We start from the raw sequence: 19,780 nt of genomic DNA, 5'->3' as shown, positions 1-19,780 counted from the left end.
CTCCTCCTCCTCCTCCTCCTCCTCCTCCTCCTCCTCCTCCTCCTCCTCCTCCTCCTCCTCCTCCTCCTCCTCCTCCTCCTCCTCCTCCTCCTCCTCCTCCTCCTCCTCCTCCTCCTCCTCCTCCTCCTCCTCCTCCTCCTCCTCCTCCTCCTCCTCCTCCTCCATCTCATTCGCTCCGGTTGGGGTGCGGGTCTTCCCACGCAGGAACTGTCTTGGCCCCGGGGAAGCCCAGAGCAACCTGAGCGGCGGGGAGAACCGGGTGCAGGTGCTCAAGACGGTGCCCGTGAACCTGTCCCTGAACCCGGACCCCCTGGAGACGTCCAAGCGGGAGCAGTACGGCGCCGGCGTCCCCGAGAGGCCCGGCCGGCGTGGCCGTGTCGGGCATCGCCGTGGTCAAAGCCGAGGAGTTCGCGCCGGTGTTCATGGCCACCGCCCGTGCCCTACCCGCGGGGCGACGGCGATGAGCAGCGCGTGGTCATCTTCGAGCAGACGCAGTACGGGGTGCCCGCCTTGGCCGGCCACGGTGCCTACCTCAAGGACGACCAGCGCAGCACCCCCGACAGCACCTACAGCGAGAGCTTCAAGGACGGCGCCCCGGAGGTGAGTCCTGGACCGGGGGAGGCGCATGCCCACCTGCTTCTGCCCTTCCCCCTGCCACCCTGAACCCCTGCCCTTGATTTTGATCCTTTGCTTAAAGCCAGACGGAGGAACTGAACTGCGTGGGTCCTGAGCTGCTTTATGCATGTTCTATTTAAAAAAAATTGAGTCAGGAATGATGCGTATTTGAGAAGCGCTGCTCGGCCAAAAGTCAGAAAGAAAGGGACAGACATAGAAAGACTGCATTCATCTGCGGAACATAAAGTAACAAAATAGGAGACTGACACCCAAGAATAGCCGAGATAAGTACAGGAGGTTTACTCCATGGCTTGGAGGCCAGCCGCACATGCTAGGGGAAAAGGCAGCTCAGATAGAGAAGGGAGCACCAAATAAAGGGTGTTGGGAGGTTCCTCTCAGGATGGGAAATGCGTGATGAGAGTAGACTATAGACCGAACAAGATTGCCACTCAATGTCTCTTTTGCAAACCACAGCACTCAAAAGGAGAGAGATAACAAAAGGGAATGCCCTGCCACAGTGGTAGGGTAGGATGCGGGGAAGAGGGGTGGGAGGGATACTGGGACTGGTGGTGGTGGAGAATGGGCACTGGTGGAGGGATGGGTATTCGATCATTGTATAACTGAAACCCAAGCACAAAAATTTGTAAGTCTACAACTGTACCTCATGGTGTTTCACTAATAAAAATTTAAGAAAAAAAAAAGTTTGCAAGACCCAGAAGCCAGGGCGAGTTGCTCTGTGTTCTGTGTCCCCGAAAGAGGTTCTCAGGAGAGGTCACTTCTGGGACGCTTTGGATTGGTTTGTTGCAGTGCTTTCTTGGTCTCCGATTGGTGGGCTGATGTCTCCAGCGCAAAGGTTGCAGAGTGGGTGCCAGCAGTGCCCCAGCTCTGCCCACCGCCTGGGCCCCCTGCTTCCCTTAGGGTCGCCAGTATGGAATTTGTCAGGCTGTTTTTGACCTCAGTGAAAGAGAATATCTACCTCGCCTTATAACCAGTTTCTAATAGCACCCCCCCCCCCCCCCCCCCCACACACACACACACACACACTGGTTTCCTAGTTCTTGGTGATTTATGTGAGGCATCTTCTTTGTGTTTAAGTCTTACCATCTATTATGTAGGAGGAATCAGGAGATGTCTGTGCGCAACTTCCTACTCAGTTTTCACCTTGACCTCTTTTAGTTTGTGACCTTCCAAGTGGTAGGTAAAGGCACTGCCTGTTCATTCTTTCAAAAAAGAAAACAAAACAATGTAGCTGTTAAATACCTTGTCGGCCTGCCTGCTCAGGGAGGAATTAGTAATCACTGACAAGCGTGTCTGTGTGCCTCGTATCTTGCAAACAGAGACTACCTGTTTTTTAAAATTTTTTTCACGTGTCCAGCCGACCCAGAGAAAAGTCTTTGCTTGCTTGTCAGTTTGAAGTGCCCCATTCGAAAATTTTGGTAATTGTGTAAATTGTGCAAGTCCAGTCAAGATCAATGAAACATCCTCAACCCTAAATATTTCCTTGGGTACCCTCAACTTTGAGACATTCTCCTCTCCCCCTGCAAACACTCAATTTGTCTCCTATTGTGGCAATTTTTCTGTTCTCTAAGATTTTACAGAAGTGGAATAATAGAGAATCTGGTCTTGTATGTTGTCTGCTTTCACTCGGTATAATATTTCTGAGATTCACCTATGTTCCTTGTGTAGTAGTTTGTGTTTCAGGGTAAAAATTGATCTGTTTATCTCTCTATTCACTGATAGATATTGATTGTGTCTGGTTGGGTGTGCTATGAATGATATCGTTGTGGACATTCCTGTCTGTGTCTTAACGGGGACATTTGTTTTCTTTCTCCTTGGGTAAATACCCCAGCACTGGAATTGCTAGGACCCAAGATAAATTCACCTTTAACTGTAAGTACTGTTATCCAGTATTTTAAAGTGACTGTACCCTCATCATCCTCCCCAGCCACATATGGGTGTTTTCTTGCTTTCCACATCCTTGGAAAAACTTGGGGCTATCATTTTTAATATGAGCTGTTTAAATGGATCTGTAATGGTGTCTTCCTGTGGTTTGAATTTATATTTCTTTCTTTACAATTATTTTCTTATTGTATTCGCGTTTGGGCCATACCTGGCTATGCTAGGACTTACTTCTGGCTCTGAACTCAAGGATCACTCCTGAATTTGCATTCAGAGATCATTCCTGAATGATCATTCCCAGGGGCCATATGAGGTGCTGGGTATCAAACCTGGGCTGACCGCATGCAGGGCAAGTGTCCTGTACAATTGTTCTGGCCCCTGTATTTCTCTGTTGAAGGGGCATTTTCTGTGCTGTTTGGCTATTTCTGCAACTTATTTTTGTGAAAGTCTGTTAGCAATTTTGTCAATTTTTAAATGGGGTTATTTGCCCTCCTTTTATTAATTTATGAGAGATCTTTAAACAATGGGTCTTTTTTTCCCTTAAATTTTTATTAGTGAAACACCATGAGGTACAGTTGTAGACTTACAAATTTTTGTGCTTGGGTTTTCAGTTATAATGATCGAATACCCATCCCTCCACCAGTGCCCATTCTCCACCACCACCAGTCCCAGTATCCCTCCCACCCCTCTTCCCCGCATCCTACCCTACCACTGTGGCAGGGCATTCCCTTTTGTTATCTCTCTCCTTTTGAGTGCTGTGGTTTGCAAAAGAGACATTGAGTGGCAATCTTGTTTGGACTATAGTCTACTCTCATCACGCATTTCCCATCCTGAGAGGAACCTCCCAACACCCTTTATTTGGTGCTCTCTTCTCTATCTGAGCTGCCTTTTCCCCTAGCGTGTGCGGCTGTCCTCAAAGCCATGGAGTAATCCTCCTGGAACTTATCTCGTCAACTCTTGGGTGTTAGTCTCCTATTTAAACAATGGGTCTTTAAGCCCTTTGCAGTAACATGTGCTGCTATCTGGTTTCCTTTTGTTGCAATTATCCTTTCAGAGAGCAATCGCATTTCATTTTCCTAAAGTCTACATTATTATTTTTTGTTGTTGATAGACTAAATATTTGAGATACTGTATAAGAAGTTTTGGCCTAGAGATCAGGCAGATTTTCTCTATTTGGGGGTGAGGGGGTGGGGCTACATGCTACAAATGCTCAGAGGCTATTTCTGACTTTGTGGTCAGGAGTGACCCTTGTGGAGCTTGAGGGACCATATGCAGTGTCAAGGACTGAATCAGGGTCAGCAAGATGCAAGGCATCTCCTCTCTCCAGTTCCTGTCTATCCCATATCCAGACCCTCTCAGACATTTAAAATTTTTATTATTTTTTCATGTTGGGTTAGGATTCACTTGGGGTAAGTTTTATATAGGAAATAAGTAGTGAATTGAACTACATTTCTCTCTTAATTGATAGATACTTGTTCTTTTTTTTTTATTATTATTAGTGAAACACCATGAGGTACAGTTGTAGATTTACAAATTTTTGTGCTTGGATTTCGGTCATACCATGATCAAATACCCATCCCTCCACCAGTGCCCATTTTCCACCACCAGGATAATATCCCTCCCCCCCCATCCCCCCATCCCCCCATTCCCCCCTGCCACTGTGACAGGGCATTCCCTTTTGTTCTCTCTCTCCTTTTGGGTGTTGTGATCAGCAAAAGAGGCATTGAGTGGCGAACATGTTCAGTCCAGTCTACTTTCAACCTGCATCTCCCCTCCTGGGAGGATCCTCCAAACACCCTAGATACTTGTTCTTGATCCATTTGTTGATAAGACTATCATGTCTCCATTGAACTGTCTTGAAATCTTTGAAATCTTTGTAAACAGTCAGTTGATGATGCAATTAAGGAGCCACTGTTTAAAAATTTTTTTTTGCTTTTATTTTGGGGCCACACATGGCTGTGCTCTCGGGGATCACTCCTGGCGGCCTTGGGGCCCATATGGGCTATTGGAATCAGACTGGGTTGGCTGCATGCAAGGCAAGTTCCCTACCCTCTGTACTATCTCTCTGGTCTCAGAATCACCATTATGACCCAGACTCTATAATGGAATTCAAGAAATATTAGTTCAGACTTACTGTCTTGCCATTTAGAAGCTGTGCCTCTCTATTTGAGACAGCGATCTTTGACTTCCCATTTTTCAGTGCACCTGGGCCCATAAAAGACAATGGCAGAAGGGGAACAATTGTGATCCTCATTTCACTAAAGAGTGAGTGTGGTACATGACAACTGCTGCCCACTGAGTAGCCACTTGAACAAGATGTGCGATTGCAACCCTGAATAATAATGAAGATGAGGTGGGCATTTACCCTGTGCCAGCATCATTCTATGTCACATACATTGATGTCAGCCTCAGCAGTTCTATGAAGCAGGTACTATTATTATTGCAACATCTGTTTTCCAAATGAGGAAACTGAGGCATGTAGAGTATAGGTGCTTAAGGTTATATACTACAAAGAGTGGGTGAGATGTGGCTTGTCACTCTCTGTCTGGATCCAGAACTACTACTGTCTCCTCCTTCTTCTCCTTCTCCTTCTCCTCCTTTTCCTCCTGCTCCTCCTCCTGCTCCTCCTCCTCTGTCTCTTCATCCTAGGTCAGCAGCATACAAGGCAAGCACTCTGCCCACTATGTATCTCTCCAGCTTTGGATTTAGAATGTCTGTCCTTAACCACCACCTCTAACACCCAGAGGAAACAGGGGAAGAGGGAGTGGGTGACTTCTAGTCATATATGGTGGTGGTCAGGCCTTACTACAGGCTCTATGCTCAGGGAACCATACGAGATGTTGAGGATGGCCATGTGCAGGGCAGGTGCCTTATTTGCTCTACTATCTCTCTGACCCCAAGGGTCTTCTAATTCTTAGTTGTTTAAGACAGTGGCTCATGGAAATGTGTGTGTGTGTGTGTATATATATACATATATACATATACATATGCATATATATATATCTATATATGCATCACGATCACGATCACAATCATGATCATCCTGTTGTTCATCGATTGCCTCGAGCAGGCACTAGTAATGTCTCCTTCGTCCTAGCCCTGAGATTTTAAAGTGCCATATTCAAGATTCTTTCAGGGTTAGGAGAATGAGACCTCTCCTTGTTACTGGTATTTGGCATATTGAGTACGCCATGGGGAGTTTGCCAGACTCTGCCGTGTGGGCAGGTTACATTGGGTAGCCTGCCAGGTTGTCCAAAGTAAGAATGAGATAATAAGATGTTGTGTGGCTGCGAATGTGGCCATGCACTTCTGGGAGCTGGGTTTTATAGTCTCTGGGTCTTGGCCGTTGATGAGATTACACGGTGCCGGTGGGGATGGGGGGCAGTTGGTGGGTGTGACCCCCGCCTACTGGAAGATGGAGGATCTGGGTGGAGGATGCTCAGCCCCGATTCAAGCAGGCTTGGAGATCTCAGCCCTGGGACCCGCATGCCTTTGTTCCTCTGCCGGTACCTTCATGCATGTGGAGAGTGGTCTCAGCATGGTTGTGGCTGGTTCTGGAGGTCTTTGGCTGCCGGGGCTCTGCTCGGGGCGAGGAGGGAAACTCAACCCGCTCCCCCTCCAAGGGACCCCGGTGAGGATAGCCAGGCGCAGGGGCAGGAGACTCTGCGCTGTTCTCTTCCGGGAGCTGGGTAAGCATATATATATGCATATGTATTTCCTTTTAATCAGAATGTCTTTTATCTCTATTATTTGATATGACAGCAGGGATGAGCTCTGCACATGGGTAGGGAGTTATGACAGAGAGCTGTTCAGAGATCTTCTGCCACCAATCACTGCTGAATGCTGATTGTGCTCTATGAAGCTGGGAAATGAGCAGAGTGAGACTCATTAAATCCCCTGCCATATTTATGAGCTACCATATTTTCTTGGGTTCTGGTACCTTTAGTTAGACATTTGGCTTCCTTTTCATCTTTCAATTTAATTTACAAAAATCACAGCTCAGGTAACATGGTTACAGTAATGTTAATGTATGGCATTAATTCGCAAAGTTTCTGCAGCACCTCCGACCCTCACCGCCACCAAAGTGCCCTCAACCCCTCACCACATTCCCTGTGTCACCTCTAGTCTGATCTTATTTCCTCCTGTCCCTCTCATGACTGCTTGGTAATACGCTTCACAATATAAGGCCAAGGGTTTTCATTGTTCTATGCTGTCTATTTCCTTGTTTTGTCTCTCTGTAGTCCACAAATGAGCGAGGTCATTGAGTGTTTGTCCTCCTCCCTCTGACTTATTTTACTTAGCATGACACACCTGCCAGTTGCATCCGAGTAGCAGCCAACTGCATGATTTCATCTTTTCTTACAGCTGTGTAGTATTCCATTGCATATAGAGCCTATAACTTCCTCATCCATTCACCTGCCATTGGACATTGGGATTGCTTCCATATCCTGAGTATAGTCCCAAGCACTGCAGTGAACACTAAATGTATCTTCAAATTAATGTCTTTGGATTTGGGGATTTGGGGGCTAGGTGCCAGGAAGTAGAATTGCTGTACTTGGGAGTTCTGTTCTTATTTTTTTTTTCGAAGAATCCATTTAGTATTCTTTTAAATAAAAAAGTATTTGTCTCAAAATGATCTTCCACAGCTTCCTGCAGGGATTTATTTGAATAATTAACACACTTCCTTTAAAAAAATAGGGAAGAATTAAACGAAGCAAGGGATCTCATAGAAACTTGGGTATTACGGAATATTTGATTTGCCTTAAAGCAATCAGGGGTGAGTCTGTAGGAAAAGCAAACCACTCCACATAGGAATGTGAAGTACATGCTTTTCATCACTATAGGGTTGTCCCTGATGTTTTTGTCAGACGGCGTGGAAATATTCCATTAGTCACAGAAGAGTGCATGGACATGGTCCAATATCAACGGAACCATCATGCTCTTAGGGGGATGTGTTATCAGTTGCATTTGTGTGGCAGATAAAGAGTTGTGTGAAAGGAAGCTATTGTATTTGGGGTTTTATTTTGAAGTGCAGAAAAGTAACTTGCCAGAGCCAATGTGAAGGTTATTCTCACTGAATTTGGAATACTTTAGTTGCCTTCAGCATTAAAAGTCAATATTTATGTTACATATTATACATTATTCTGATATGAATGAAATGAAATGATCCATCATGATTTTTTATCTTGGTACCCCTGGCTCTGTGCTTAGGGATCACTCCTGCTGAGGCCCAGGGAACATTATGTGGTAACAGGGATCAAATCCAGGTTGGGTGCATACAAGGCAAGCACCTTACCTACAATATACTGCCTTTCAGCCCAAGCTATGAGAATTTCATCAAGTAAATTTCACTAAGGAAAATTTGTCTAAAGTGTTGTTTGTCTTTTTGGTAGACTATTAACATCTAGGATTCTTGTTGAGTTAGCAAATTTTATTTGCTAAAGTAAACTGTTTCCAATGTGTGTGTTTGTGTGTGTGGGGAGGACATTGGGAGGGGGGCAATGGAGTAGTTTAGTCTACTTTATTAAGAAATGTATAGTTTTACTCTAACAAATCACAGAAGATAGAATGATGTTGACTGTCTGATAACCTTTAAGCATTCCACAAGTGATATTAAAATGTCTCCAAATAATTGTGGAAACTTGGTGGTTATAGCCAGAATAACCAAACATTTTGATTCTGATTTTTTTTTTAAGTTCTTGAATCACTCCTGGCAATGCTCAGGGCTAGCTCCTGGCTTTGCACTCAGGGGATACTCCTGGCAGTGATTGTGGGACGATATGGGATGCCTGGGATTGAACCTGGGTTGGGTATGTGAAGGGCAAGCACCCTAACCACTATACTGTCTCTCTAGTCCCTGGTTCTAATTCTTAATACTAAATCATTTATGATTGTATGATTATCAATGTGATCAGGTCTCATAGAGGGTTACATACATTAAAAATAATTATTTTTTAAGTCATTACATTTTTTAAACCATTACCTTAATTTTATAATTAAAGTAAAATTTTAAACTTGAAAAGTTATTCTGTGTCCAACGTATCAACTATATACTTCTCCCAGTTCCTTTTCACATGTACTCATATGATCAGTATAAGGTTATTTCACTCAACTATAGTTGATAGTCTCTGAGTCTGCATTGTTGCAGTATATCACCCCTTTCCACTTCATTTAGGGACTTAGAACTATAGCATTTGTAAGTCCAATGTAGACTAGTTTATTCTCAGGCTACAGAGTGCTATGCGTGGCCAGTAAGTTTACTTAAATTCATGTTTGTTAATGCTGCCTTATCATATATTGTGGATTACTGCACATTCCTTCTACCAAAGAACACCTCGGAAGTGCATTCTGTCTATCTCAAAGTCACTTCTTTAGCTACCTTTCTTCTTTTGTTATTTTTATTCTCCAAACTTTGCTAATTCTTAAATATATTCAGCATGATTTATTCAGTAGAAATAGCTTTCCATGATGAGGGAGCTTGGCCCACTTTGGTAGGTGCTCAGGATCTGTTCTGGGCTCTGTGCTCAGGAGTGACTCCTGTTGGTGCTCACAGGACCATATGGAGTACTGGTAGTACTGGGATCAAATTGGGATCCACCACCTGCAAGACAAGTGCCTTTCCTCTCTAGTATAATTTCTATGACCTGGAAATGTATTATTTTTATGTTAGACAATGTGACAGTCTCTGGTCATATTGTGTCAACTAAGTACTGGAAATATAACAGATATATTGAAAAACTGAGTTTAATTTTATTTCATTCTCATCAATTTTGCCACATGTGGCTAGTGGTCTCTGTATTGGGCAATAAAGATGTAGATTTTAAAAAAATCCTCCCTTCATAATGAGGTCAGACTTATGTTAGAGACTTTCTGTATACCACATGAAGAAAAACAAGCCTTTATTTATTTAATTTTGTTTTTCAGCCACACCTCTGGTGGTGCTTAGGGCTTGCTCCTGGCTCTTTGGTCAGGGATCACTCTTGGCTGGCTTGGGGGACTATATGGAGTGCAGGGGATGGAACCCGGGTTAAATTTGTATAAGGCAAACACCCTACCTGATGTACTATCGCTCCTGCCCATACATGCCACCTTTATTTACTCTTTTGTTTGACTCATTGTGGGTCTCTCTCACCTGGATCACTTATCTCAGTTCCTTCAGTTAATCCAAGTCCTCTTCAGCCTCTGAGAGTCAGAGCAAAGTCACAGTATTTAAAGTATATGTAGGAGCTCACCATGAACTGGGAACTGTCCTTAGTACTTTACCTCGGTTGGAGCAGCCAACCATATAATCACTCAGAGTCAACACTTTACAAATGCAGAAAGTAAGGCACTTGTCTCAGTTGACATTGGAGCAGATAAAAGAGTAGACACTTGATTCTAGGCAGCCTTGCTTCAGAAACAATGTGCTTAGCCACTCTGATAATCCACCGTGTCCCTCTGTAACTAAATTCTGTTGATTCAGGATTTGGAATTAACTGTGGGAGAAAATTCAAAATAGAAAAGATGTTGTCTTTTCTGAGGAAACCGTTTCCAGTACCGGCAAGCACTTCCGGCACAAGGTGCCTGTGGGTGGCAGTAGACAAAGCACATGTGTGTTTTCTGTTGGTTGGCTTTCTCTGTGCGCAGGTGACATGCGCAGGTGACATGGGTGTACTGGGCACAAATGGTAACTGTTTTCATCAAATTGAAAACATAAGATCAAAATATGAATAAATTTTTTCGAAGTGAGACTAGCCTATTTAGATACACTTATCAGGTTGTTCTCCCTCTGCCCCCCCCCCCCCCCCCCCCGCAATGACTTATCTATTTGTTTTAATTTTGGTAATTTTTTGAATTTTGCAGAAATTTCGAAGTGCTTCGGTGGGGGCTGAGGAGTACATGTATGACCAGACATCAAGGTAGGTCCCTTCCAGGAGATGCTTGGAAACTGGTGCTAATCCCTAAAGTGTGCAGAACTTCTTTTTCTATATACTGATTTAACAGTTCAATTTCCTTCATCTCCACGTCTTTTCCTTATACAAGTGACTTCTACATGACTATTTCCAGTCTTAGACAGTATGTTTCAGCCCTGTACCTTTTCTGTATTTGTCTTCAATGCCTCTCTGAACTTTAAACTAATGTAGTTCCTACCCAGCATGTGTCCCTAGAATTCTTTCTTTTTCTCTTCTTTCTTTTCCTTCCTTCCTTTTTTTCACACCTGGTTTCTACTTTTATTTACTCTCCTTCTAGCCCCCATGGGAGAAGTGGGTTTGCCAGCTTTCCTGCTATTCCAAGTGACCAGTCCAAGTCATTCCAAGTACCAAATGTTCCAGCCCACCTGCCATGTTCCGGCCAACTTAGTTCATGTACTCTCTCTCTCTCTCCTCTCTCTCTCTCTCTCTCTCTCTCTCTCTTTTGCTTTTTGGGTCGCACCCGGCGATGCTCAGGGGTTGCTCCTGGCTCAGGAATTACTCCTGGTGGTGTTCGGGGGATCATATGGGATATTGGGAATTGAACCTGGGTTGGCTGCATGCTAGGCAAATGCCCTCCCCGCTGTGCTATCGCTCCAGCCCCATCCATGTTCTCTTTTAAACAATTGCAATGTAGCTGGTCTCCCTGTGAGTACTTATTTTCCCCTTCCATTTCACTTGGCACGTCCCAGGTATCTGCACTACTACCATACATTGTTGTACTATGTATCACAGTTATGATAGGAGTTGGGCATAAGAATAAAGGGAGCCTTAGACATTTAGTGATTCTCATTTTAGGATCAAGAGGTAGGTCATTGTTCACCAACTTTGAAAAGATTCTAAAATATAACAATGTATACTGCTTGCATCAAATTCAAGGAGCTGATAAAATACAAGGGGCCCACAGGATTTGGGAAGAACAAATGTGGTATCAAGACACCTTGCTGTTCATTTAGTAAATGATACACCTTTCAACTGAGACATATAACCAGAAAACTGGGAGTACTGATGGTTGGGTATATATTGAAGGGGCCATGTGAGTGGGCAAGGTCGCAGGGGGAGCAAAGCTTCATAGAAAATTGAAGTGGATCTTGAAGGGGTGTTTCCCAGGGGAGGAAGGAAGATTAAGTATATTCTAAGAATAGAGCCCAGATATTATTTTTTTTTCTTTTTATTCTTTTTGCGCCACATCCAGTGATGCTCATGGGTTACTCCTGGTGCTGCACTCAGGAATTACTCCTGGCGGTGCTGGGGAGAACATATGGGATGCCAGGAATTGAAACCTGGTCAGCAGCGTGCAAGGCAAATGCCCTACCTGCTATACTATCGCTCTGGCCCCGAGCCCAGGTATTCTTAAACCTGGGTTGTGACTTGAAGACAAGAGAGAATAATAAGAAATGACTTCCTCTTTCCTGTATAAAAGTTACCTGTGATTACGCCAGTTCAGACAAGAGTAAATACAAATTTCTTGTGAAGGTAGTCAGGTCCCCCCCGTGCTGGTCCTTCTTTCCTTTGAACTTTATCACTCTGGATTTCTTGTCTTGGTCCTTGTCTAGTTTCTTGATTGGTTTCTTCATCATTGAAGACTTCCCCTCAAGGTCCTGCTGCCATCTCTGTCTCCTCATGTCACCCTCCCCAGATCCACCCAGTCAGAATTTGGTTATGGGGTGAAGAAGTGGGGAGGGAAAGGTGGGGAGATCGGGTTCCAATTTTTTTCTTTTTGGGTCACACTTGGTGATGCACAGGGGTTACTCCTGGCTCTGCACTCAGGAATTACTTCTGGCAGTGCTCTGGGGACCATATGGGATGCCGGGGATCAAACCCGGGTCGGCCGCATGCAAAGCAAATGTCCTACCTACCAGCCCCAGATAGGGTTCCAAATTTCCCCCTCCAATGTGGAGGCACCTCCTACACATTGACCTGACCTGGTTCTTTTTTGCTGCGACATCAGGTAGTGAAGTGGGTCCATTTCTCTGCTTTCACTTGGCTGTGCAAGGGGGAAGGCGGGTCGTAGTCTGTGTTACGGATAGGCTTGGGGGTGCAAATCTCCTGAAATTATGTACAAAATCATTTTTATTTATATGTGCCTTTTTTTTTCCCTCGGAAGAGACTTGATAGACTCTTGATGTTTTTCCAGTGTTCTGCTTCCCAGACGAGTTGTAAGGGACTGGTCTAGGCGATTCCTCATATCCTGTCCAGATCTAAAATTTTCTGACTCACTGACTATATTGAAATTGCTTTCTTCAGGCAAAATGACAGTGGAATTGGTTCTGTCTTGAATGATTTATTTCTCACTTGGTTCTCTGACATTTATTCTGAAATTTGTTTCCGTACCAGCTTAAACTTCAAATTTTTAACATTAGGACTGCTTTTTTACCCTCCAAATTTGTTCTCACTATAGAGTTTTTTAATTAAGCATTGCAAAAATATCTCACCTAGAAAGCAAGATTTGTTCATAATTTTGCAAGCAGGTGATTTTTAAGAGGGAAATTCTGAGAGTCATATTTATACCAACCTTCCAAAGACTAGCGTATTGGCAAGCTACAAAGTCAATAAACTCAATGAAGAGATTTTGATGATTCAGAGGTGCTCAAAGCTATTATTATTGTATCGTCACTGTATACCACCCTGTAGTGTTGCAGAAATAAATATTTCTAAAAGAACCTGTTAAAAACAAGACTTAGGGTTATGCCTGTTACTCCTTTTGAACAATTGCTATATTCTTCATACTTAGGGAAAAATCTCTGTTTTTGAATAGTCAGTTGAATCACATCATAAAAATATCCCAGAAATTTCGTAGATCAGGAATCTGCAGATTTTTTCTGCAGTAGGCAAGAGAGTAATTATTTTGTTTTTGATTATTTTATTATTATTATTATTATTATTATTATTATTATTTTTGTTATTGCTATTTTGGTTTTGGGACCGAACCAAGAGGCGCTCAAGAACTGCTCCTAGTGGGGCTTAAGGAACCATATGTAGTGCCTGAGATCGAACCGGGTTCGGCCTGGGCAAGGCCAAGGCTTTAACCTATGACAGAGAGTAGTTAGGTTAGGTTTGAAGCACCACACAGTCTGCCGCAACTACTCATTCCTGCTGGTTTGGAGAGCAAACAGCTCAACAACCACAGACCAGTCATAAGGGAAGGGATAGAGGGCAGAACAGAACACAGTGGGTAGGGGTCTTGTCTTCCAGGTACTCAACCCCGTTAGACCATCCCAGATGGTCCCCCGAGCACTGCCAGGAGTGATTCCTGAGCACAGAGCCTTGAGCACTATCGGAACTGGCCCCAAACCAAAAACAAAACAAAATAAGTGAAAGGATAGAGATGCGTTCCAGCAAAACTTTATGTACGAGATGGGCTGGAAACTGCATGTCACCTGAGCACTGTTGAATATAAAGTCCTGATTTAGGGCAACTACCCTGTTTCGAGGTCTTCTGCAGTCTTAAAAAACAAAAACCCAAACCAAAAGCCCCTCAAAACAAAACAAAACAATAAAAAAAAAAAACAACAACAAAATCCATATTCCCCGGGAAGGAGCTGAGCTTTCAGTAACCAGCCTTTGATGTGTCACATTTTGAAATGTTTTGTATTATTTTATTTTTGCCTTTTGAACTGTTTGTAGGGAGAGTTACAGGTACTTGGAACATCTTGGTAGGACCAAAAGAAGTTAGGGTACAGATGAGTCGATTGAGAGCACGTAGCATCTGGCTGATTGCTAGGATCAAAGTGACACATCCTCTTCATTCTTAAGCTTCAAGCATTGCTGGTTGGTCGCAAAGACGTAGCCGCTTCCCTTGCCCTGCCTTGTCATTGGTCAGGTACCCCATGGACTTTCTCCCCTTCCCAACCATCTGGTTTATGGGGCACTATTATAAATGCCGTATACGTTGGGCCAACAGTGACCTTTGGTCTGCTCTTGTCCCTGTTACGGTAGGCTGTGTTTTGTCTCTGAAGTAGAGCAAATATTGGTTAATATTCATACAAGCAGCTTCTGATATGCAATTGATCAGGAAGGCAGACGGGTGTGTGTGAACCTGACCAGCTCTCTTCTCTCTCCACAGTGACACGTTTCAGTACACCTTAGAAGCCACCAAGTCGCTCCGACAGAAGCAGGGGGAGGGCCCGATGACCTACCTCAACAAAGGCCAGTTCTATGCAATAACGCTCAGCGAGACGGGGGACAACAAGTGCTTCCGGCACCCCATCAGCAAAGTCCGGGTAGGGACCTTGCTTCTCAGCCAAGCGCAGGGAGGGGCCAGGGAAAGGCTGCCCCTCAGCCTCACAGGAGGGCCTGGAAAACATTCCAGAACAAATGTCCCAGAATCGGGGCTGGAGAACTTATTGGTGTAGAGTTTATCATTTTAATCAGTAACCAATAAACCCCAGGAAAGGGCCATGGTTGAAACACACATTCTGATTGTGTCCAAAGGAATTTTCCCAGCTCCCGTCCTCACCCCCTGCTCACTGCAGTTCTTGTTTTTGTTCCATTGATCTTAGATTTTCAAGTAAGCTGTTGTGGGTCTGAGCAGGTCATTGAGCAGAAAGGGGGCTTCGGTGCCGTTCCATAAAGGACACGGCCATTCACGCCACGTCCCTGGGCACTTTGCAGCTCAGGGTAGGCGCCTTTTGCCCAATGATTGAGGTATGGTGGGAGGCCCCCTGGGTGGAGGAATTCTCACATTCACAAATGTGAGTCCCGTTTTGTGGGAAACGAAACTGCCCTGGCAGCCTGCCAACTTCGGGTATGCTTGCTTCTGCCAAGAAAGGAGGGTGCTGCTAATCCCTCTTCACTGAAAAGGAAAATCAGAGCAGGGCACTGGGGGGGGGGGGGACTTGGGAAAACCATTCACGCACCTTCTCTCTCCTCAAACACCCCCCACCCCCGGCCTTCCTGAACCCATCCATGCCCCTCTGAAGCTCCTCGGAGCACTAAATGAGGTGTACCGGGCTTTTTTGCCTCGGGTCCCACACAGCCTGAGTCACCCTTTCCCAGTTTCCCGAGCAAACACACTAAAAGAGAGAGAGATGAAGAAGAAGAGGAGGGTCCACTGCCCACCGACCTGCCTGCCTTTCAGAGCGCGGGGAAGTTCTCGCAGTGCACATCTCCGGATCAACAGGGCTTCCCGCTTCTGTGTTGTTGAGGAAGGCCAGGAAGGACCGACCTCATGTTTCCATCCAGCTTGCTTCCTCCCAAGCAGTCCAGATGGGGAGAAAGAGGGCAAGATGTGTGCCCATGTCCCACCTAAAGCTGAAGGTGCTGCAGTGGAAGGAGTCTGGGAAGCCGTGGGTGTCCGCTGAGTGTGTCCCGGCCCCGAGACTCTGGAGGGATTCTGCTGTCTTCCCCGTCCTCCTTAGAAGAGACACGATATCACTGCTGCTGTTTATTGAGTGTCTTGTACATGCTGGGTGGTGACGAGCAAGCTGGACGCTCCCAACGGTCCTCTGAAACAGTTCTTTCCCTCTCCGCTTTTTTTTATTTTTTTGTTGTTAAGATGACGGGGAGTCACACACATTTGCTTGTGGTGCTGAAAACTCGGTCAGGGTGTTGGCCAGCAGCCGCACCCCTTAGTGGTAGGGTTGCACCCTGTTTGCAGGTGGTTGTGCACTCATGCACGGTCTGATTCTGTCCCAGCCTGGGGATCACGAAGGTGTTCACCCATGTGCCTGTTGGGGTCACTCTCCAGGGTGTGGCAGTCACACAGCTCTAGATGTGGTGCTGGCACAGCTGGCTGTGTGCCAGGGCACACGCTCTGTGAAGGCGCTGGCAGTCCTGGCCAGCTAAGCTGCTGGAGGGTGTTTGGCACATGTAGGCAGCACTGTGGGTCAGACTCACGGCCTCGTGGCTAGAAGGCAGACACTTTTGCCGCAGAGTCCTCCTTGGGTCTCCTGTTATGTTTACAATAACACAGGGAAGAAAACTTGGCCTTTTAGAAGCTCAAGATGGGCCAAGTTTACGTAACTGAAATGTGACAAAACTGGGTTATATCCAAACGCTCCGACTCTTTAACCTTCTCTGAGCCTCTGCAATGCACTGTGTTGGGTAGTGGGGAGGGCCAGGCTGGTGGGCAGAGGGATTTCAGCCTGGTTTCTCCTCTAGAACCCCTACCCTGGATCCTCTGCACCCCAAGGGTGAATACTTGGTAAGCTGACAGTGGGTCTACTTACTTTTAAAAAATCCCAGGGTTGGGGAGATAGCTCACAGGGTTGGAACACATACTTTGCATGAGGGAGCTGGTTTGATTTCTGGACCACACAGCCCCCTAAGCCCCACTGGGAACTCTTCCCACTTCCCCTGCAAGTCTTGCAAGTCGTTGTGTGACACAGACCTTATCAGTGCCCTTCACATCACCCTGGAAAGATGCAGATGGGTAGCAGCCAAAATGCTTTCTTTTGATCACACCCAATGATGCTCAGGGTTTTTTCCTGACTCTGCACTCAGAAATGACTCCAGGCCATGCTTAGGGGACTGTATGGGATGCGGGGATTGAACCTGGGTTGTCTGTGTGCAAGGCAAATGCCCTCCCCACTGGACTACTGCTCTGGCCCTACCAATAGCAATTTTGGGTGCAGGCTCTTCTGTTCCTTTGAAAACATGGAAATTATTTCAAGTGGAAAATTTATTTCCTCCTGTCCTGTTTTGGTTGAAATGAGGAGTCCTCCTCACAACACCCCCGCAGAGCATGGATGTCTCTCAGAGGATGCTCTCGTCTCCTTAGTTCTGGGAGAATGGGCAGGATGCAGGTAAGAGGGAGGAACCAGGAGCTGCCTCGCATCCGTGTGTGAGAGCTGGGTTGTATTCAGTGTCTACCACATAGGCTTGGTCATTGCACTTCCAAACTGCCTTTTCCTGGACTACTGAAGAAGTAAACATCCACATCAAGAATATGACACAGTTGATGCTCATTTAGTCATTTGCTAGATTGTCTTCAAGTTTTGTTTTGTTTTTCAAAAACACTGAAAAATACTAGGAGGCCAGGCTGTAAACTTTTACACATTGATTTGAGGAAGTGGGAGGAAGAAGAGGGAATGGCTGGCAGCTCTCACGGTTCTGCTAGCTCAGCCAGTGGTCCCCTTCCAAGCACATCTCTGCTTTTGGCGTTCATGCTGTTGTGAACCCAAGGAACCCAGCTCCATATGGTTCAGCTTGTTAACAACATGCGTTTGAGTCATACAGGTGTCTACACTATAAAAACTAGTATATAGGGGCTGGAGCAATAGCACAGCGGGTAGGGCGTTTGCCTTACACGCAGCCAACATGGCCGATCCAGATTCAATTCCCAGCATCCCATGTGGTCCCCCGAGCACCGCCAGGAGTAATTCCTGAGTGCTTGAGCCAGGAGTAACCCCTGAGCATTGCTGGGTGTGACCCAAAAAGCAAAAAGAAAAAACCGAAACAAAACAAAACAAAAACTAGTATATATCTACACTAGATTTTCTAATACACATATACTTCCTGGCGAAAGGAGTGTTCCTCCAGACTCTGGGAATTAAGCCGGTGAAGTCAATGGAAAGGCACTAACCCTTTGCAGAATAATTGTAAATAGCAAAGTAAATGCTACAAAAGAGATGTGAGTAAAGAACGGGCACCTATCGTGTACTCGCTCAGAGTTGCAGGGGAACATCCAACAAGTTTTTGGATAAAGTGAGGATGAGCTGGATTCCTGATACTTGAAAGGAGTTATGGGGTTGTTTGGTTTTTGGCAACTTTTTTTTTTTGCTTTTTGGGTCACACCCGGCGATGCACAGGGCTTACTCCTGGCTCTGCACTCAGGAGTTACTCCTGGCAGTGCTCAGGGGACCATATGGGATGTTGGGAATCGAACCCGGGTTGGCCGCATGCAAGGCAAATGCCCTACCCGCTGTGCTATCTCTCCAGCCCCGGTTTTTGGTAACTTTTTCAGCTGGTAAATGACAATGAATTACCATCTTTTTAGTTCAACGGAGCTATTTCTCTATGAGAACCGAAAGGAGTTTGGCATTCCTCTTTCTGCAGGCTCATTTTGTAAAATTTGCTTATAATTTTTTTATAAGCTCAATTTAAAAAAAATCCTCATACTTAAAAAAAAATCAGCACAATTTCCCTGGTATCTTTTAGCCTATGGACTATCTGTAGCTTAGCTCTGTGTTCATCAATAGAAATTCATCTTTATAGTTCTTCTTGTGTTTTGTTAATGATTTTAGCAAATGATTTTAGCAGGTGGCTCGTGATCAGGCCGGAGACAGATGTTTGCTCTTTACAAATGGCATCCCAAGTGCAATGTTTCAAAGCTCCCACATTTCACACATGGGCTTATTTTGTAAAAGTAAAGTAAAAGGCCCTCCCGTTGATCATCGATTTGCTTGAGCGGGTCCAGTAACGTCTCCATTGGAGACTTTGTTGTTACTGTGTTTGGCATATTGAATAGGTCACGGGGAGCTTGCCAGGCTCTGCCATGCGGGTGAGATACTCTCGGTAGCTTGCCAGGCTCTCCGAGAGGGGCGGAGGAATCGAACCCGGGTCGGCCATGTTGGCTGCGTGCAAGGCAAATGCCCTACTGCTGTGCTATCACTCCAGCCCTGATAGGAGCCAAAATATTCTGGGAATTTCCATTCACCTACAAAATGATCAATTTGCTGATCGAAGATTTATCAGATTGGAGCCGACTAGTTGAAGAGCTTGGGATTCTTTGCTCTCTCTAAACTGGACTCAGCTCCCAAGCCTCATTTCAGTTGCCTGTTGTGAAACAACACGAGCCACGCATCTGAGCTTCAGGGTCTGGAAGGGGGTTTCCAAAGCACCAAGAGCAGCATCACAGACTGTACCTCCCTCCCCCTTGGCTGCAACTCCCAGAACTGGACACTGAGGCCGCAGTTACACTGCCCTGGAAGTAAGTTCCCCCATTCTCCCCCCTGCAGAGCGTGGTGATGGTGGTCTTCAGCGAGGACAAGAACCGAGACGAGCAGCTGAAATACTGGAAGTACTGGCACTCACGGCAGCACACGGCCAAACAGAGGGTCCTTGACATTGGTGAGTTGCCTCAACCTCCCTGTCTGGTCTTTGACAAAGGACACTGTCGTCAGCATGTCACGATGAGCGAACCCAGACGTCCATGACACTGAAACATGCATTTCCCTCCTGGCTAAGACTTTCCCTGCAAATTACCCCCAGAGATCAGAATCAGATGAGGGCGTAAAGCACCTTTGGTTCTTTGAGAGACGAACTTGACTGGGCCATGTCCATTTCTATGGCTTTTCGTTTAGTTTCTTAGGGGGTGGTGGGTACACTAAGCAGTGTTCAGGGTTTACTACTGACTCTGTGCTCACTCCTGGCGGG

General features: G+C 45.6%; 1 protein-coding gene across 1 annotated transcript in view; it reads left to right on the top strand.

The window, feature by feature from the left end:
- Window positions 1–19,780, top strand: part of GRHL2 (grainyhead like transcription factor 2) — a 103,819-nt gene that overhangs the window by 13,167 nt on the left and 70,872 nt on the right. The window contains 6 exon segments of the mRNA XM_056111635.1: window positions 205–355; window positions 357–428; window positions 430–600; window positions 10,357–10,412; window positions 14,529–14,685; window positions 19,363–19,474. Coding sequence (XP_055967610.1) covers window positions 205–355; window positions 357–428; window positions 430–600; window positions 10,357–10,412; window positions 14,529–14,685; window positions 19,363–19,474 — 719 coding nt within the window.

This window comes from Sorex fumeus, unplaced genomic scaffold (assembly GCF_029834395.1).
Source record: "Sorex fumeus unplaced genomic scaffold, SorFum_2.1 ptg000002l, whole genome shotgun sequence".
NCBI classification, from domain to species: Eukaryota; Metazoa; Chordata; class Mammalia; order Eulipotyphla; family Soricidae; genus Sorex; species Sorex fumeus.
The sequence above is the reverse complement of the archived record's forward strand: the minus strand, read 5'-3'. Positions and strand labels throughout refer to the sequence as shown.